We start from the raw sequence: 22,539 nt of genomic DNA, 5'->3' as shown, positions 1-22,539 counted from the left end.
AGTTTTGGTGTATGTTATTCTGAAATATTTTGATAGAGGTAAAGATATTCCGATTCACACGGAAGTACCGAAGTTTTATGTATATTTCTCCCCATATCTATCAGTCTGTTCTGTAATCGTAAAGCCAGCAAATAAGGCACTAAAGGGTGTTTTAAACCAGGTTAATATTAAACTGACAAACAAATATCGCATCATCAAGGAAATCCGTGTCAGCAGAGGGAACATGGGCTGATGATGATGATGAATTATTGCAACCCTCACCTCGGGTACTCCCAGTCAATATCCAGGCCGTTGAACTGGTAATCCCTCAGGAACTCAATAGCTTCATAGACGAATTGATTCATTCTGAACACGTTAGATGTAAGCTCCTTGAAAGGCGTAGATCCAAACGCCCAGCCGCCGATGGCAAGTAAAATCTAATAAAATTATGGAAAATTATGAATAAAATGAACTTAAAATATTTTTATTAGCGTCTCACTGAAGTGCTTATGAATAGTCAATCATATTGGGTCTGTTTCAATATTTCAATGTTACTTTTTCTTCATTTAAATTTCATTACAAGTTTATTTGAAGTTACTTGTTACTTGTAAATTTCAACTTTTACTTTAGTAATATACATTTAAATTTATATAATGTATTCAAATTTAAGATACTAAAGTAAAATTTATCTCTAAAAGTATATTTAATTGAATTCCTCAGAATGAATCATGTGTTTCGTTATTTAACCAAAATGAAATGAATGCTAATAATAAGAATCTCTTACAAAAAGCAGTTATAAATATACATAAATAATGTTCGTATCTATTATCATTAATACTACTAGAAAAACCTCGATCATGGTCAGCGTCTGACGCTGTTACTTTTAAATCATTTCTCACAAGGTAGAAGGAGACAACATTTATTTCTTATTATATAAAATATTTCTCACGTGATATATACAATATTTCTCACCTTCAAATTCGGGTTCTTCTCTCTCAAAGCGACGACCTTATCATACATATCAGCATCCTTTTCATCAGCTTCAGCCAGCTTATGGTCCTTCAGAGTCGCGAAGGCATAGATGACGTGGGTACAGAGGTTCGGGTCCACGTTTTCTGGTGTGAACCTTCCAGCGCTTGGTCGTTTTGAGGACCAGGACGTGAGGTAGCAGAGGATCTGAGGCTCGCGCTCTGGAAATAAATATGTATGAGGAAACTAGCGAAATAAGTAGTGTGATATAAAGGTGCGAATGGGTGGTCTTTTGCGCAATATCTATTGAATATTGATTGATAGTTAAGCATAGATTAGAATACATGATAATTATAAACTGCAGATAAAAGCTAGAACGTAGAGTCGAACCTTATAAATGAAAGTTTTTTTTATATTTTTATATGCCTTATATTGAGATTCCAGTAATATACCCTAAAAAAATTTCAAAATCAGTAATTGATATTTTTGGTTAATCTTAATAATTTTTACGAAACTCAAAAACGAAAATACCCTAAGGATATACATTGCAGCAAAAAAATATTACGCTTAAACCATATAAATTCATTAAATGTTAAATATGTTTTACTAAATTACTTTTTGATTATAAAACTAAATTCAAACAAAAACCCTTATTTCCATATCGAGTCTTAATTTTAATTGTATAACATAAAAAGTTGTTACGGTTTGGCAAAAAGACGCGGGTTCGAATCCCACCTCGTGATAATTTTTTCTCTCAAAATTTCTCAAGTAAAATGTTATTAAAAATAAAAAAAAAACACCTTATTTATCTTATTCCATTGTTCTATAATTTTTAAAACAAAAACAGATTAATTATGTTAATACATCGTTAAAAAAACAACTATTTAACAAATGGCGATGATTCATTCATATAGATTTATAATACGATAGTTTATACTCATTTAAATTGCGTAGTAGTTTTGTTGTTATTATTTTACGAATACCAAAATGCAATTTACTTGTATTTAAAACGATTTATTAAGTGTGATGAGTATTTAACTCATCACACTGCAAGACAAAAATAAACTTTGATCCAATTCCGATCAATTGTAAACAGATCCATCATAACACTGGCATTTTGTGATTGATCTTCTGAATTATTCATTTTAAATTAACGAAATGAGTTTTTTATACGCCGCTCCGTATTGACATCAAACTTACAGAGAAAACTTGACAGACGTTGAAAATATCGAAATAATTGCTTAAATAATTCCACCAATCAGATAACGTTCAATAAAAAGTTTCTGGAAAGTTCTATAGGTAACAAAATTTGTTATTTATCACTTTCCCTTCTCCGAATGAGTAAAACTCCACTTATAAACTGTCGCTTTGCCTCATAAACTTGACAAGCCTAAATCACAAAACTCGTAAACATCCATTCTTCTTAACAAGCCAATATGCTTTGACCTCTGTAACTCTCCGACCGTAGCTATATAACTTTTAGTGTTTTAACGTTCGCAGGTCTTTAAATTCTGGTGTAACACTTGAGTGTAAAAGCACTCGATGTCTGGAACTTTTAGCAACTATGTCGACTGACTTTGTTCTCTGAAAGGCTTACTTGACTGTAAGGAACAAGTGAGTACCAAGTAGTGACCCTTGTGACACCCATGTTGAAATTGTTGCGAGACATGTTACCTATGCTTCAAGCATCGTAAATAGAAATTTATAGGTTGAATTTACGATCGCAGTGAATTGTAACAATGTTTGTGATACCTTACTGAAATGTATGTAGATTGTTTCCTTATTAGTATTTTTCAAATATTATATACTAAATTGTACCTACTTAATTTTTTTTTTTGCATACTTTTTGAATCGTGGTAAGTTAAATAAGAAGTGCCATTATTCAATTTAGAATTGAATAATTCTATTGTTTTATGGATTATGTTAATGTGAAACTAAGAATAAAACATGAATTCTTGACCTGTTTGAGAATATATTCATAAATTCTTTGCTACAAAAAAGATCACGGATGTTTTTGTGGGGAGGTACCTTACATACACTTACAGAAACGACTACTATCAACCACAATATCAACAAAAATAATCATGCAATTCGCCCACGTAGTTATTGATTAAGAAAACAAATATAGTTAAAGTAACTTTTGCCCGCGGCTTCGCAAGCGCTAAATTCGGAGTAGTTTAATAGTTGTTATTATACATATAAACCTTCCTTCTGAATCACGCTATCTTTAAAAAACGGCAAAATCCATTGCGTAGTTTTAAAGATTTAAGAATACATAGGGACAGTGAAAGCGACTTTGTTTTATACGATGTAGTGATGTAATGATTGAGAACCTCGGTTATAGGAACGTCATTTTAATACGAAAGAACACTCTGAACTTAGTAACCGTCATCACAAAAAGGCGGACAACGTTAAGGTTAGTTAAATACATCAAAAGAGAGTTCACATTATAACATGTCATTACCACATAATACACTTTCGTTGTCTAGAAAGTTAGCGATGTAATATTCTAAGAGACAGTGAGTGCAATAAATAATATTATGTTGCAGACAATTGACGTGTGTTTTGGTGAAAGTTAACAGTTAACGATGTAATAGCATGACCAAGTACTGTCAAATATAAGGTGCTGTTAGAGTCTGATACAGAAGCTAAAAGTTAATTATATACATATTATTATTCCCTGCTGTTTATGTAACTTAGAAAACACGTTGCGTATAAAGTATCCGAGTCTATTTCGATAATAAGTGCTCGAATGTTTATTGTTTAATTACTTTTATATTTTTCTGTTGTGTGAATAAATATCTGTGATTAAATTTTTTATTTAATTAAGTTTTATTTATTTCTGTATTCTGCGTATTTTCACATAATTTGGCAATTACACTTTTAATGTTTTATGAGAATTATTTTCTACAAGAAATATCACATACATCAAAGACAAATTACTTACTGTTCTTATCAACAACAGCGGCATTGTTATTCTTCACGATAATGGTCTTAGTGGGTTTCTTGACTTTGCTGAGTACATCGGAGAGGCTGATCTTGATGGGTTGTGGTTTTTCTGTGACTTCAATAACTGCGCTAGCCGCTACGGATGACCAGTCTACGTCCTTAGCATCTTTGCCTCGAGATATTCCACGGAGTTCTTCCCTGTAAGGATATAAATAATTATAGAATTTTTTAATTAAATAAAAAGTTAATAGCATCACTGCAAATGGCCTACATATTAAGTATATGCTACTGAGCTAACTGCCTCAGCGACGAATATAATAAAAAAGAAGATATGAAGATAAGAAAACTTCAAATATCTCAGTATAAACAGTTCATTGACAACAGTTTATTTTGACTATTTTCAGGGTAATTTTAAATACTTTTACTTTTGTAAATTCAGGAAAACAGGTCGAAATAATCTCGAAACGAGATGCTATTAAAGTTTGCAATTTCCCTGAGAATAGTTCTAATTCTGTCACACTCCTGTTGAAACTTTCAGCTGGTGGGCGAAGTTGGAGGCAATAAATCTTGGAAATAACTCTGATATCCGACGTAGCAGTTAATCGAGCGTTACTCACTTAAAAATTCTAAAACGTAGAAGCTTTCAAGACTTGCGGAAAAGTTTGTGAATCAAATGGAATTCGATTGAAGTGCGATCGGTCATTATTTCAGCCAACAATAGAGTTCAAAAACATGCGATGAAATGTGGAGACTGTATGTTTAATTAATTATTATAGAATTACACAAAAGAATTAACGAAATGAAAGTGAACTTTCCAGAATTTTCAAAGGCCTTAAATATTGTCATAATGTAACATATAACACGCATGTGTTGTGGGCTATGGGATATAAGTGTTGTACATATTTAGGTATCCATATATTCATTTATTCAATTTCATCAGGGACTGAAGGGTATTAATAGTATGTATGGTAATTATTTCTTCAAAACATATTACGTTTACATTACAACATTTTAACATGATTTTTTTTTTTGTAATTTATACACCGATTTTAATATAATTTTACTGGCACATAGTTAATGTATCAGGATAGCATCAATTCATATATTAGTTATATTATGATAATATACAAAATGGAAAAGAGTATCTCGCAAAAATCTGCATATACCCTTTCCATAATAAGTATAAACAGTTGTCCTAACTATACCATCAAGAAATGCTCATGAACCTCGAAAAAACCCGCCAAAACTCAAGCGCCATAGGCATTTTCCCGCGCCATTTATTTTTGGAACACCCGAATATATTTGCCATTCAAACACATTCCACACGGCGTACCTAAGGGAAATAAACGCGATAAAAGTATATTTTTTACGCAACATTAACTTTTAAGCACGCCTGCGGGTCTTCAAACCTTTTATATGATACACTAAACTTTTGCATTTGTCAAACTATGCTCCTGATGTGATAAATGGGCTTTCATGAAGAAGATACCTATATATTTCGTAGTTGTATCGACTTAGGGAATGAAATAATTAACGATTAAATAATTATAGACTTGAGGTTAGAAGGCACCCAACTATTGGATCAGTTCAACATTAAACTATCGAAGAAAACTCTCTGTAGGTCATTTTCTTTATCTTCACTTACATATTAGTTCAATAAAAGGTTGACATCACAATGAAAAATTCCAAATGGACAACCCAATAATATTTAGGTATTTTTTTAAACTAATGGGACTTAAAAATATTGAAACCATTAATTATTATTATTCACATTACCTTCTCTAAATTTCAATGTGATATTAATAAGCATCATTTTATTTCATAAATACATTTTGCCTTATATTCAGGGGGGATCGTATTCTTACCTCATAGCACCAATAAGAGGGTACTTGACGTTGCCACCACACACGGTACCAGAGAAGTCGTCCATATCTACAGTCCACACCATGGCACCTCCGAAACCATTGTCCTTGATCCACCTGATGGACAATAAATCTTAGTTAATATACAGTTTGAAATCAATTAATCGATATATAAATTTTTTATTATTTATAACACATGTATGTTTATTATTTATAACATATGTTTGATAATAAATAAATATTTTTTTATTATTTATAACACATGAATTACCTTTATGTTTTACCGTTATATTGTACTCTGGTTAATAAGTATTATCAAAAATTTATATTGGTACAATTAAAGGACATCTTAAATATTATGAGACCTTTAAAAATGTACCTTGCTTATTTAAGGTTTTTTTTTATGTTACTAACAATCATAAGCCTTTTTTATTTTATTTTTTCTCTGTGTCCCTATATATGCTTAAATACGACACAGATTTTGACGGTTTTTTTAATAGATAGAGTGATGAAGAGGAAGGTTTATATTATGTATAATAACAACTCCATATTTAAAGTGTGCGAAGCCGCGGGCAAAAGCTAGTTAAAATATAAAACTCACCTCATCTTGTTCCTAATTGACTTCTCATCATCGAAACCGACCCACTGATCACCATGGATAGCATATGGCACCTTCATTTCATCATCCCAAACATAAGTTCCACCGTTCCTCAGAATATCGCAGACCTGGTGATAGTAAAACATTTTAGAATAATATTACTTAATAATAATAACGCTATAGCTATAAATCTTCATGTATCAATCTATGATATTTGAAGCGTTCATTAAGCCCGGTATTGTGTGCAAATCTATACTTAATATTGTAAAGCTGAAAAGTTTGTTTGTTTGAACGCACTAATCTCAAGAACTGCTGGTCCGATTTGAAAAATTCTTTCAGTGTTAGATAGCCCATTTATTGGGGAAGACTATAAGCTATATATTTACCACGGGCAAAGCCGAAGCGGACAGCTAGTAAGTTATATCGAATGTTGATGTCGTTTTACTGAATTTCTCCAAAGTTCATAATCATTAATGAATTAAAATGTTACTCCGAACTCTTTTATCGCGAAGAAGTCGATAAACGCGAGTCTTCCGAAGGCCCATTGAAATAGTACCGTCAGCAAATAAATTGAATTAAGTCCGAACGACATTTTACGCAAATTAACTTAGGAAATCGCAAATTCCTGCAGTCGTTTATAACCGTGTAAATTGCAAATTAGAAAGAAAGCTTCTTTATCAAACCGTTAACCTTGGAACAAACGATTTTGTCAGGTACTAAGACTTGTAAGATAAGCGTTTTCTCTCAAAGGATGATAACTGCCCGTTTGGAGTATGTCGTTACGATTTTTTATCGTGTCGACTTTTAGGTGATCTTTTTTTAAATACAGCTGTTATCTTTTTGTATTTTTAATTTAACGAATTATTGCTTCAATACAAGTTATTGCGATGAGTCCTTAATGATTTATTAAGGGCAGCGTGAATTATGATCTTTCGAGTACATATTATTTAAGCATGTTTTCATTTGTCAAATTTAAAATAGGCTCAATATCCCATCTTCATTTAACTATTCCCTTACAAAAGCTGTATACTCAGTAATTTACATCATATAAACTACATATCCTGAGCCAGATGATCAAGAAATCGTGACGTCACAAGCGCAACACGCGCCGCCAAGACCCCGCGCAATAATTTTTAATTAAAATCACCTCATAGTACGCAAGAAAGCCTCCTTCCTTTGTGTACTCGCCGGCCTTCCCGCCTCCGCTCGCCGGGGAATTCACTTTGAAGTTGTTGACATTAGACAGGGTGAAACTACGGCCGTAGGTTGGCATACCTGTAAGATGAGCACTTTGTAAGAAAATTCTGCCCAAATCTTATTTGTTTATACGTTTCTCAACTCTGTATTCCTTTAAAATAGTATTTTGTGGCAGGAAAATGTAATAGTACTAATGAAATACAAGTATGTAAATACTATTTTAAATAAAGCAGTTTTGACCAGATTTCTAGACTTGTTTTGATGAGACACTACAGTTATGAAACCTGTCTATTGATTTTCAATGTGTGTGCTAATAATTGTTTGCTCTTTATTATTGTTATTAATATTAGAATTATTTCTAAGAATAATAAGATGTAATATATGTAGATGTAATAATAAGATGTAATTTAATAAGAGTAAGATATCATTAGAAGTATTTTAATTATATTGTTAATAAATTCACTATTCCAGTATAGGATAACATATTTTATTCAAACTTATATTTTATAAGGGACTAGCATTGCTTATAAATAAATGATATATATGTAACAGATCCAAACGAAGTTTGAAAAGTTTGGTTTAAATTCGATAACGATGAAATAAATCATAATTAAACTATATGTCGTTAAAGGAATCCAGCATCTATGCCCCAAGTTTGGGTCTTGGATAGAACCTAGGTGCACTGCTCTATAACCATAATTGAGGTCACACAACTTGTACGACAAGCCTTTGATCAATACACATACGCATTTGCTTTGTGAAGGACGAGTTATCGTGCATACCGAAATGTCTCAGCTCAAATTAATCATAGCCCACATTCTGTACCTCCTGTTTTGGTAAATATGCATTTTAATTAACCGCAAATAGCTGATAGTTGACACAATTCCATCAATGCAGCTCCAGCATTCTTTAAATTGCTTGTCATGTTTGGATGATGAAGAAATTAATGGTATAAATGAAGTGTGATGAAAAAATTACTGTAATAACTGTTAAAATTGATGGATAGGGGGAGGTAAATTGTCATTCGAAAGATGTCCATGATGTTATCAATTAAAAAGTATCACATACTCTATGTATTAAAGAGAACATAGAATAACTTCTAAATTCTACTATAATGTTATAAATACGAAAGTTTGTAAGGATGTGTGTGTGTTTGTTGCTGTTTCACGCAAAAACTGTTGAAACGATTGCAATGAAATTTGGTACGTAGACAGCTGGACATCTGGAATAACATATAGGCAACCGTTTATCCGATATTCCTACAGGATACGGATTTCCGCGGGTGAAACCGCGGGGCGCAGCTAGTATATCATAACACTAACCAATAATTAGCTTTTCCTTAGGAGCTCCAAGCTTAACCCACAAGTGTGACGCATGGTCTACCGACAGCTGCTTCCTCCACTCGGAGTCTGAAGATGGCGCGTATAGAGGAGCGTTGTGGCCTGTCTCCCTTTCCCATTTACCGTGGAAATCGTAAGCCATGACGTTGATGAAGTCGAGGTAGCTGAGAAAGAATAATTGAGAATAATACCAGATATTTCAAAGGAAGGTTGGAGTCTTCCAAACCATCAAGACATACCAGTTACCTATGAGTACAAGGTTTTTTTAGTCTGTAGTTCTTTGCTTTTCAAACGAAATGTATTTGCTTACTAAATATATATTTTTCTGTCTAATTCGCTCTATGATTTTTCCTGATAATATAATAAATTACATTTTTATTGAGACACAACCTTGTGTTGTCTTCACACATATATATTTCTTTGTTAAATAAAACAATAAAGACAAAATATGTTATTAATTATTCTTACTACCTGCATTCAATTTCTACCTGAAACATATGTTTGTCAGAGCTTTAAAAGTAAGCAGACAAATTGACAAATTAATGGGTCATTAATAAAGCCTCATACATATTAGGAGGTTTCAGTCATTCAAGCGATGTTGTATCTTTTTTATTACAGGGAAATGACAAGGACGGAAGTACAATTGCACGCGTCCTTTCACGCAAACATCATATGCATATGAGGCTTTATTGTAATGAAAAACGTGAATGTAAGGGTGAAGGCTACCAACAAAGATGGAATCTTTTTATACTTGTTTTGAACCAAACAATAAAGAATAGCAACCAACGTAAACAATGCGTATGTGAGAAGTGTTTAACATGTCAATGATTTAATAAGGTTTCACAATCGTTTGTGGGAACGAAGAGTTTTTTGGCAGATGCTGGCGTTTTTTTCATTCAAAGCGATTGAGTTCAATATTTTACTAAAATGTAGCAAATTGTATATGAACCCCCATAAGATAGAAGGAAGGAGTCAAAATGGCATGAATGACTTCGACAAAAGGATGGTACGGCCCTGCCTTGTTCGACTTGTCGGGGGTGCTGCCGTGCTACCAGCTATGATGCATATAGAGGTAAATTCTCTTAAAGAATGTATAGATTTGTTAAGGTTTCTTATAAACTCGAAATACGAAATGAAGGGAAAGCTGTTTCCTCCATTGAACATTATATACAAAGGAGATTTGTGTCACTTAAATCGATTCAGCCGTTGGCAGAGAATATATAATAGATAATTTGAAAAATAAAACAGAGAGACTATATTATATTCAAAATAACATTGTATACATGACGTATATATCTAATATAGGAAAGTCAATTATTTTGATATTAAACGAAGTACAAAGAGAACATCGCCTTTATCTGAAAAGATTTAAAGTCCATAATTACCTGGCAACAGCAGGCACATCGTATCCACTCTTGATGTTATCTGGGCCGACGGGCACAGCAGCTGTCAGAAGCAGACGCGGCTTCTTCACCTCTTGGGCCTCTGCTTCGAACGCCTCTCGCAACTCTGTTGGAAAACCTCCGCTATAATACAACTGGTAATAAATTGGTATATTGGGAAACCTTTTAAATTTTAAGGTGCAACATTAGTTGAAGCCTGAGGCTTCGCATGGAACCTGAATAAGGCATTGTTTTATCCAGTTAATACAGATTATGTATGTCATTACCTATCGCTGTGCTGAAAAATCAGCTGTTTATGCGTGAGAGAGTGACAAACATATAACCAACCATCCATCCTAACATACTTTCATGCTTAAAATATTTTATTAGAAAAATATACTACAAAGTACGGAGTAAGTAAACATTCAAACATTCTAGAATCCAGCACAACATATTAAAAACACTAATACATTAATCAAACATTAATCAATTTACTTAAATAGTAATTACGATATCAAAATTGAATACGGTTAAATTATAAATATATCAGATCGTTATTGTCAGTCTGGTTTTAAAGGAATTTAGAAAGGCCTTAAAGCAACAAGGACGAACATATAAAGCACTGGTAAATATAACTTTACCTATCTAGATGCTCTTTATATTATTATGAGAAAAATATAATGGTATAACTTTTAAGTGGTAGGAATTAAGTCAATTTATTACAACGCCATCTATTGGTCAACGATAAGAATTATAAATAAAAGAAACGCTGAGAAAATTTTAAATTAATCTTTTGAAATCTTGAGGTATATGGGATAGCAAATTATCATCGCACTTTATTCTTCGCCCATGGTATATAATATATAACTCTATGACTTATATCACTCAGTAAAGGCGAAGCTTTCTGACGGTAAAAGAATTTTTGAAATCAGTATTTTTCGAGTGAATACATTATATACATACGCATACATGTTTTCAAATGCTTCCCTTCTTATTAAATGAGAAATACGCTCTGCAATTTATCATATTGTAATCCATATTACTGTAATTCATTCAGGTACTTTTAATAAATAACATCTCGATCGCATCATGATGAAATCCTTCTGTAAGTTATAATTGTATAGTACAACCTTTAGAGCTTTGATACTAGCTCTCTTATTTAAAGGGAAAGTCACGAGTATAGATATTCCAATTAAAAGCGTAGGCGCAAAACGCACTAGGGAATACAAGACGTAACTTATAAATATTAATCTTTGGAGAAATCTAGAACATTCTTTATTAAATGAAAGGATTGGTTGTAATGGTGCTCCCGGGACTTGGAATGATTTATTAAAGACTTTAATAATACTCAAGGATGGATAAATTAAAAAAGTATATCCATAAAACGAGTTATATATCTAAAGGTCAAATCGACTTAAAAGAAAAGGTAAATAGGTACTATATCAGAAAAATTATTACAATAAAATATGCAATTTTTCGTAAGACATTTGGAGTATAGATAGCAAATAATACCCATGATCATTTAAAGAAAAAGCGATGTTGATGACTGTACAGAATAAAAAGCAGAAATCTTAACCTCAAACAAATGTCAGGGTCACAATGATTCATTTCGAACGCCTAGCTCACATTTAGGCACTATATATCTATTAGGTTTATTTTCGCTAGCAGAATATCGGGCGCTAACACATGTGGCAATAATCGCAAAGAATATATAACTTAACGGATGGAGTCGCTTCCCGCTGTCTGCGTTTTTTATGTGTATATACTTAAATTTATAAAACTGCAAAGATTTGGATACGGTTTTTTAACTACTGTGATATAGGGCAGGTTTTTTCGTATAGAAACATTTTTTTATTATCATTTGATGAACAATTAAGTGTTTGTTTTCGTTGTTTGTTCGTTAGAACCTATATGAAATAGGGAGGATCGCTAGTTTCTTATAAAACTGTTTTAAATAATCTTTAATTCGAGTCTAAAACTAAAGTATTCTCGTCACGTTGTGTTTATTTAAATTAAACTAGATATTGTTGGTTCTGATCCTAAAATCTAAACTAAAATTTACGTTCACATCTCAGCTATTTGCATACACTTAAAATTTCTAGATCATGCCGCTTCTTTATTTCCTTTTTACGAAGCTTTTTGTATAAATAAACTGGTCAAGAGTACACTCGCGTACCGACGGTTCCGCGTAATATCGACTTTAGATTTAAGTACAATTTACTTAAATCTACTACTCAATTAATAATCTACTAATTTCTTTGATATGTTAAAGATTTTGAAAATTTTTTTAAAAAATTTTAACGAAAAAATTTAGTCACGATGCGGCATTCTAACCCACGTCTCTTCGCCAAACCGTACCGTAACCGTACAATTCCATCAGAAATGGGGTAAAAGTGAAAGAAAAAAATACGAATTTTAAATATTATAGCTTTTTTGTATTTTTTCTGCCTCCATAAATATTAATAAATGTAAAAGGTTTTTAGATATTTTTAACCGCCTTAAAATTGTGAGAACTGGACCAAATTTCATTGAAACCGCATGTCAAGCAATAAATTAAAATAAAAAAAATCTTAAAAATCGGTACACTGTTTAAAGTTACCCATTAAAATTGATTACCTCCTTTTTCTAAGTTACATGAAATCAAAACAACAACTCAAAAACACTTCAATCTTTTTCGTTGCGTTAAGTTAAGAAGTTAAGAACTTTAATAGTTAAAGTATGGGCCAGTATCTGTCTATAGTGTACAACAGAAAGTTAACTTAACACCGGTGGCCGAGAGGCTACGCTTTACTACGGTATGGCAAAAAGACGCGGGTTCGAATCCCGCCTCATTACCTATCATTTTTTTTCTATTCTTTCACAATTTGTCATAAACTGAACAGCTAAAAATATAATGTCTATACATTGATTCAGTAAATACACAGTTTCAAAGCAGCTGGTAGCTTCAATAAGAGATTGTAATTAAGCCCTACATGTGTGCTCACAACTCACACTGTTTTAATGAGCTGCTACGCTGAGTTAGGTTAGTGAGGAAAGAGGTGTTTAATATATCCACAGGAACATTTCAATTAAGCGTGGTGACGAAATTACATTGAGGAGTATCTGAAAACTGAGAGAAAAAAAACGCGGATCGTAACGACGTTTTTGATGAAAACTAATACATACAGTATGTGTACATTGGATTTTTTATGAATTTATAATCCTAGTTAAGAATCGCACCCGTTGGTTGTCAAAACAAAACACAACATATATTATTATAGCGATTGATGGTGTCTCTAATAAGGAAGAAATTATGTACTTTACATAAAAAATACTAGAAATAACATACGACAAAATTAAAGAAACAACTAATTTAAAAAAAAAAAAACATGTTTTATAGTATGCGTAACATACCAGCTTGACTTTTAACGATCAACTGTTCAAATGATGGCCGCCATCTTATAAATTTAATTATATCCAAAATAGCAATCATTTACTCCACTTAAAATGATATCTTACGATCGTTGACCTCAATAAAATAAAAAGATAATAAATTAGGAAATCTTAAATGCCAAGAGTCAGTGAAATATACGATGAAAATCTATCCGTCTAAAGTGAGTCGAAATAGAGTCTAAACGGTTTTACTAACAAAAAACATACAACCATACAGGTGAAGCTAATAATCGTGTTAGAAAGCGAATTAATAATCCGCTTCCATACTAACATAGCACATTAACCCGAGAAGTGCAAAGCTAGGGGCTGGAACTCAAAACTAGGTTTAAGTTGAGAGAAGTCCTGAACAAGACTTGATTAATTCTTTACTATTTAATTACCATTGCAAGGAACGAATATTAATTACTTATACGCGTTCATGCTAACACATATTTAACACTAGCTTCACGCCCGCGGCTTCGCCCACATAGCTAAAGGAAAACTAGCATTGTTACAGTTCCCGTGTGATATATCCCCCTATCCCAATACTATGTCCTTTCCCAAATCTCAAAGTATGCTTTTACCAAATTCCACCCAAAACAGTTCAGTGGTTCAGGCGTGAAGCGACAGAAAAACAGAGCGACAGAGTCACTTTCGCATTTTTAATATCCATTTACATATTTTTTGTTACTTGAACTTATCTGAAAGTCCATAAATCCATAATGATGAATACCAACAATTTTTATTGTTAAAAAACACTTCCTACAAGTACTATAGAGTTTAAATTTTATTTACACACATGAATTATCAAAAAAAATCTAATAGAGATTTTATACATCGTATAAGTTTTTTTCATTCACTTTATTGATATGTTCACGTTTGACTAGAAACACTTAGCATAGAATTAAAGCCCACGAGTATCCTAAAAATGCTGTATATAATTACATCTCGAGACAAATAAGGTTTTATGTGAAAAATTTCCATAATATTTTGCTGTAAGTGATACAAGTTCGCGGAAAACCATATTATTTGGATAAGTTATGTCCTAATGAATAAATTCCTTTTAATAATATTCGAATTAAAAACACATAATGTAAAGTGTGAAACGCAATAATACAAATTGAATACAAAATGTTCAGCAAATAAATAGGTAATAGAATAGGAGGAGGGAACAAACACAAAAAATACAGTCGAATTGACATCATTTTTTGAAGTCGGTTGAAAAAAAGACGAAAAGTGCATGAATATGGAGGAAGAAGTTAAGTTTGATTCATTTAGGTTAGCGAGTTAGGTTCGTTTGAGCAGTGGTGACTTGGTGAGATCTTCGGATTACAATAGAAAAGTCGAAGGTTCAAGGCCAGACTTGCAAGCGTTAAATTGATATAACAATTGCACATTATCATCATCACCGCTGCTCAAAATAAATTGTTCTTTCTTTCTTTCTAAAATGGTGAAGGAAATGACCAGGAAACTGGCATATCCAAAAATTAAAAGACCGTAGAAGATATCTGCCATCCGGCATTCGTTAGCGTGGTGGATTATGGCGAATCCATAGGTTGCCCGTGTCCCAGCAGTGGGAATATATGAGCTGATGATGATGAATCATACTAAGACGTACACACAAGTCATGTGACACGTACACGAAGGACAATCCATTTATTATCATAATTTTTTGCCACATCTTATAAGGTAGGAAATATGTAAGGAAATAAATCATGCAGGAATACGTTAAGGTTAGGCCATTTGTATAATCAATACTTAAACATCTATTTATGGTGCAACTGCGTTATGTTTTTGCATTATAATTATCGCCAATATTATACGTTGTAAATTAATTGCTTATTATGAAGATAAAGTAGCAAAGATTGTCAGTAGGAGGAAGTTATGTCTGGAAGTAAAGAACGAGATTTCTGCAGAACGGCCATTGATGTCTCTTAACAATTTCCTATCAACAAATCTATACTAGTATTATAAAGATGAAGAGTTTGTTTGTTTAAACGCACTAATCTCAGGAACTACTGGTCCGATTTGAAAAATTATTTCAGTGTTAGATAGAGCCTGGTCTGCCTTACAGGCTATTCGCAGACACCAATCTTCTCTATTTTTCTTAAATGTATATTTTTGTAACTGTAGTTGTAAGTTTGAGGAAAATAAATAAATATTATATATTATCTATCTATATGTACCACGGGCGAAGCCAGGGCGGCACGCTAGTAATACATAAATAGTATAGATTTTACCCTGCTGTAATCATAATTTAATCTTTTATCTGTTTTTTTCGATACGTTCATTTTAATTTAATTAACATCAAAAGAAATGTGTGATGATGAGAAAAGTCAATTCCATAGAAGATAAAATCCATGTTTAAACCAATTCAACTGACATCCAAAAACGAAAGATGATATCAATTGGACTGACTTAATTAGGTTTGTTTATCTATAACTCTATGGGTTGTCAACCAGTTATAGATTTTTTTTGCATGATAGGCAATTGTTGTTATTAATTGGTCCCATTTTAGATTTGCAGTGGTAAGTCTCCAGGAACGTCAGCGACCATTTTTCTAAAGGATTATCCTGACACTATAACTGCGTTGTTTACTTCAATTGTAATTTATGATACAGCTAACTAGTCAAGCCTGAAATATGATAAAACACGCTCGCATCGCGTGAATAAACGAGAAAGAAGCGAAATGTTAAATTGTTTTTGCCTTCGCATCATTAACTTATTGGTAATGCTATCAAGTATTCACAATGGAGCTTAGATCATGAGGTTTCGTTACGAAAGGACCTAATTATGGTTAAGTGTCGTCATGCTAACGGCGGTCGTTTTGAAGGTTGATAATAATGAATAATGACTAATGTTTCACTGTGCCCTAAGAAATTGCGTTTATTTAGAAATTGAAAACTTTTTAACGGATTTTAAACGCGATTTATTCATTATATTATTAACCCGACGTTTCGAACACTTTACAGCGAGCGTGGTCACGGGAAGACTCAGCTCCGTTAAAAAGTTTTTAATTTCGAAATGTATAATACTCGCGTAAAATCAAGCACAAGAAAATACTAAATTGCGTTTATTTTCATCGAATTGTAGACATTTAAATTAATTCTATTAAACTTATTACCCGATATGCACACAAAATTTCAAAATAACCGATCTATCCCCTCCGGAATAACATTTAATAAAAATCGGTCCAGCCGTTTCGGAGGAGATTAGTTACAATAAACCGCTATTCGACAATTTTATTGCTTCAGTAAACATATGCTTGATATAAGTAAATAATGCTAAGTATTTAATACTTAATGGTTTCTCATAAGTGGTAATTTGATCAATCAGTATATAAGTATACTGAAATATAATCACAAATTATTAAACAATAACCAAATCACACTGCTGTTTGTTTATTATAGTTATGATATTTCACTTATCTATTTTATTCTTAACTACGCAGTGAGCGCGGACTCAAAAGCTAGTCCGTTGAAAATAAGTTCCTTTAAATGTATTAAACTCACATTTAATTAAAATACATCACCACTTGGGAAATGTCATTCGACAGCCAACATTATTTATGACCTAAACAATTATTACAAAATTTCATTAATTAAATTAGCATTATTAAATCGCTGCACGTCTGACGATACCCTTATAAGTACGAAGCATACTTCGTGACATGACGCAACGTGTGTCGAGGTTTGACGAAATTGACCTATGTCCTTTACACAAACATACATACTAACTAGTTACTGTGGTTATGTGTTTATTAGCCTCGAAGGAAATTGAAAAGCGATTTGAATTTGAATATATCATATACTAGCTCCGCCCCGCGGTTTAACCTGTGTAAGTTTGTTGTGGGAGTCGAGCACGCTTCGGCACGAATTGGGCCAGCTCACCGGGGAAGTACCACACCCCCACAGAAAACCGGCGTGAAATAGTGGCATGCCACTGTGTTTCGTACGGTGAGTGGGGGAGCCGGTGGACTATTTCCTTTTCCTCACCCGTCCCAGTCCATTCCTTCTTTCCTGTCATGAATCCGTTCCTTTTCCCTTACCCACTAAAAGCGGGCAGCGCATTCGCAGAGGCTACCTTTGCGAATGTTCATGGGCGGTGGTGATCGCTTACCATCAGGCGAACCACCAGCTCAGTTGCTCGCTATGACATAAAAAAAGTCTGTATCCCGTAGTCAAAATCTGTTCGTTAGTCTCGCTTAAACTCAAGACTGGCCGGATATTGATAGTTATGGTTTAGATGCATTCATCATAGTCCAGGGGAGGTTTAAAGGGTAATAATAATAAGGAAATTGTGCCTTAAATTATTCTATAATGAAGCGTTTGTGATTAAACGCTTATATAGAATATACCAAAAAACATATATCCTTATGTGATACGCAAAAATCATTAATCTAAAGTCTAAATCCATTTATATTCAAAAAGGACGTTTTCATAATATCAAAAATTGAATTTATCGATATTGGGTCAGCACTAATGCCTGTGTCAGGTGGCGAGACCGTTTTATAGATTCCGCGATCGTTGCTTTTTGATAGGAAATAGAATTATGTAAGGTAGACGCAGTGCTGACGTCAGCTGCAGGCTGCAGCTATCGATAAAATATTTGATTAAGCTCTCGATACTGATGTGACCTTGCACTAGTGATGTGCGTCAGCTTGACGATGAATTTATATGTTTTATTGTGACTTCTTTGTAGAAACTGCTTTCCAAGCCGGTGCTATATGTAAACTGTGTTATGACGATTCAAAAGTGCTTTAAAGTAAATTAATTGTATAAAGAAATGTTTGAGTTATGTTAGTTTGATTTATACTTCACTTTATTGCTCCTTCATTGATCTACTGGATTTTGTAGTATATGAGAACTTTGAAGCTTACTACAAAATAAAAAAAAAAACTTAGTGGAACCAGTAAAGCAATTGTAGATTATTTCATAATCTAATTCAATTTTCACGACCACTTACATTTCTATACAATTCGTTTTCGTGGTTTTTATTTCTATATGTTGAATATAGAAATAAAATCATTTCAATGAATGCATAAAACTTATTGCGAATCTAGGCCATATCTTTTTTTTATTTTTATTCTATATTTTATTATGGATAAAAGCGTATAACGGAGTTCCGTATTTGCATTGCAAGTATTATTGACGCAGGTTATTATATAAAAGTTATATATATGCCATCACTTTGTAAAAAGCTATTTACATAACCTTTTACTGAATTAAAAACCGAGTTCCGTAAGTATTGCAAAAAATAAACACATTTTTACAAATTAAATACAAAATTATCGATAAAAGAAGTACAACACTATCGATGAAATGGCTGGTGACAGGTGCAACCACAGACATTCTATCCATACTGCACATTCGACACAACCCACTATTTCCATAAACCTTTTGTTTACCTTTATTTTTCAGAGGAGAAAATCATCGAAAATTATGGAAAAAACAACGTACTTTTTTTTACCAAACTAGGTATTTTCCCGCGGCTTCGCAAGCGTTAAATAACGGAGTAGTTTAATATACGTTATTATACATATAAACCTTCCTCTTAAATCACTTTATCTGTTAAAAAACCCCATCAAAATCCGGGTTTTCTCACTTATTTTTCAGCCATTAGTCACAATTATTCGTCAAAATTGGTGATATTCCTACTATCAGTAGGATAAATATTATAAATGCGAAAGTTTGTAAGAATGTGTGTGTGTTTGTTGCTCTTTCACGCAAAAACTACTGCACCGATTGCAATGAAATTTGGTACGTAGATAGCTGGACAACTGGAATAACATATAGGCAACTTTTTATCCCGATATTCTTACGGGATACGGACTTACCCGGGTGAAACCCGGGGCAAAGCTAGTATATTATAACTATGAGTACACCTCCCAATTAATGTCGAAAATCATGAAAAACATACCACTTCCTATTAAGATTATATCTTCAAGACATTACCACTCCTACTCAAAGCTAGCTCGAATGTCAAAGGTCAGGAATTCACAAACATCCCATCCAACCAACGTACTATAATTATAAAATATACGTCTGACAACTAAAATATCTTCTATAAATATATATCCCGTCATTAATATCGTTTCTAATGTTTTGAAAACATTGTTGGTACGTGATTAATGTGGTAATATAACAGTTTATTATTTGACTAAATTCAACATTGTTATTTAAAATTCAAATATCACTTGTCAAAATTTTTAAAGTCCTCCGATAAAAGACAGGCTAACGTTGTATCGGGAATTCGCAATTATGTCCGAGTTCTCATATATTCATACAAAGAATCAGAATCAATTAATATGCAATTATGATATGCTTAATTATTATTACTTTTTATTTTATTTGAATTTTAACTTTTGTAATTAGGTTTTTGTGAATTTCTTTTTGTAAAATTGTTATAAAATGTGATATTGGGTCCTTGTTACCCCGAAATAAAGAATTTATTTATTTATTTATTTATTTATTATAAATTCTCAATTATTGTGACAATTCAAAAGCTCTAAAAAATTCTAGTTAATAGAAAATTAGGTTTAATTTTGATTTTTGACACTTGTGTATTAACTAGCGATGCGACCCGGTACCACACAGGTCCAAGTCTAATACTATATATACTCTACTATCTTACATACATATAAATCGTCTATCTATTGAAAAAAACTCGATACGTAGTTTTAAGGACCTGAACATATATAGGGACATATAGCTGAAAGTGACTCTGTTAATACTACAAATGATTACAATCAAGCATTTAACCCCAATTTAAACCCTCGTTTGTTCCAATATTACATCTCTTATTTAGTTTTGTTTTTCCTAAAGATTAGTCATTCAATCTATAAAAATTAATAATTCCTTGATTATTTTTCTCATGACATATCTTGATTTTCCATACATTTCTTAAGTTCTTATGCAAAACTCAAAAATATACAAAAATCCCAAGTTCTAATGCAAATCAAACCCTTTTTACATGTTATAATGATGACATACCTTTTAACAGCATCACGAAGTTCTTCTTATCATCACCACCCTTGGGGTACTCCCAATCTATGTCCAGCCCATCAAAGTTTCTATCACGAAGGTAGGGAATAGCTGAGTAGATGAACGTTTGCCTGGAGTAGCGGGTAGCTGACATTTCCTTGAACTTCTGGGTACCGAAGGACCAACCACCTGGGAACAAAATGACAAACTTAATCGTGATCTAAGAAAATACATATAGCCTACTGAATGTGGGAGCCTAGCACACTTTGGCCCAAATTAAGCCAGCTCGCACGGGGAAAACTGGCGTGAAATAGTGGAACGCTACTGTGGAGTATTTATTTATTTAACTCTTCAACAACATTGTACATAGAAGGAAACTTAGAGATAATAATAATAATGACTAAAATAAAGCGTACAATTACGTACGGAGTACGTATTTGTATGGAGAATTAGGGAGCAGGAGGCCCGTTTTCTTTTCCTCATCTTTACCAGTCCATTCCTTGTTTCCTGTTCTTTCCTCATCCCATTCCCTTTAACAGCGGGCAGCGTATGCGCAGAGGTGGTGCCTCTGTGAATGTTCATGGGTGGTAATCGTTTACCATCAAGCGAACCAGCAGTTCAGTAGCCAGATGTGAGGTAAAAAAATATTCAAAGCCTATATAGGTCTCTCGATTCCAACCTCTTTTCAGATATAAACTGATACCACATAATTGCTTCTTTGCGAATTGAAATACTAGCAAACAAACACATTTTCGCATTTATAATATTGGTAAGGATAAGAGATAATGTGAAGCTTTTTGTATCGTGACTTAGAAATAGTCTTCTATATTTAGTTTTATTGTTGCCTAGTTATTTATTGCTTTCTTGCCAACTTAATCCGGCTTTCCACTTGGCTGGCTTATCCGGTAGATTGATCAGTCGCTTGTAGAATCCTGAATGACTATTTTATATCTGAAGACGATATTTCAGACACGTTTTTGTTCGATGTTCTGTTAATTGGTTTTTATATGCTTCTATGTAATCGGCTTTTTTAAACATTATCATTTTCTACGGTTACATAAATTTTTACGTATTCCTAAATACAGGTTGCCCTGCAATCTAGCTAGGGAAACATCGGCTTTATATATATGTAAACTTTAAAAACATATGTAAGATTATATAAACTAAATTGTAAATTTAAAAATGTCAAAAATGTATGTATGTATGAAATGAAAAATAAATAAATAATTATTTCATGAGTTTATCTCGTTATCCTTATATCGATCGCCAGCATAAAATAATTTCCTTCCCTTTACAAGAACAAGTGATATAATTTAGTTAATACTATCATTAAAGCGTGTTTTTAGTTTAGTTTAGTAATTTTTTTTAGTGTTGTGTAAGCTGTTATATAAGTAACTCGTTAGTTATGGATACTGAATGTTTTTGAGGGTTGGACAAAAACAGAGTAATAGTAGTAGTAGGAATAGTTAAAAAAACAAAAATATTATCTTTAAAGTATTATTTCGATTAGTCTGGCATGTTTATTAATCCATTGTAAATGACGCCAAATTCGTGTGCAGTATTGTTTTACTTAGGTGCTAGTTATTTTTTATTTATTTTTAAAAAGTATTCATTTCTTTCCAAGATCATTACATTGATTGTCGAAGTATGCACTATAAACCTCCATCTATGGACACTTAAATCTCACCTAATATCTTAAGTAATCATTACTTATGTCTGAGTGCGGCGGTAAGTCGCAGCTGTACCGTAAGTTACGCTAAGTTAAGATCCCTTCTGAAGCCGTAATCTACACGTAAATATTCCCTTGTATCCTCTTTGTGTAAACCGTTATTGCAGTACCTAGTGTGGACAAGTTATTGTTTATAACTA

General features: G+C 32.7%; 1 protein-coding gene across 1 annotated transcript in view; it reads right to left on the bottom strand.

The window, feature by feature from the left end:
- The window catches only part of LOC119832322 (probable chitinase 10), an 81,794-nt gene that overhangs the window by 5,113 nt on the left and 54,142 nt on the right, over window positions 1-22,539 (bottom strand). The window contains exons 5-13 of the mRNA XM_038355984.1: window positions 20,680-20,859; window positions 10,280-10,403; window positions 8,877-9,058; window positions 7,505-7,632; window positions 6,361-6,485; window positions 5,763-5,876; window positions 3,896-4,095; window positions 952-1,169; window positions 262-416 (exon numbers count right to left, since the gene is read on the bottom strand). Coding sequence (XP_038211912.1) covers window positions 262-416; window positions 952-1,169; window positions 3,896-4,095; window positions 5,763-5,876; window positions 6,361-6,485; window positions 7,505-7,632; window positions 8,877-9,058; window positions 10,280-10,403; window positions 20,680-20,859 — 1,426 coding nt within the window. The remainder of the gene's footprint in view (window positions 1-261; window positions 417-951; window positions 1,170-3,895; window positions 4,096-5,762; window positions 5,877-6,360; window positions 6,486-7,504; window positions 7,633-8,876; window positions 9,059-10,279; window positions 10,404-20,679; window positions 20,860-22,539) is intronic.

Source organism: Zerene cesonia, chromosome 15, assembly GCF_012273895.1.
Source record: "Zerene cesonia ecotype Mississippi chromosome 15, Zerene_cesonia_1.1, whole genome shotgun sequence".
In the NCBI taxonomy this organism is placed as follows: domain Eukaryota; kingdom Metazoa; phylum Arthropoda; class Insecta; order Lepidoptera; family Pieridae; genus Zerene; species Zerene cesonia.
The sequence above is the reverse complement of the archived record's forward strand: the minus strand, read 5'-3'. Positions and strand labels throughout refer to the sequence as shown.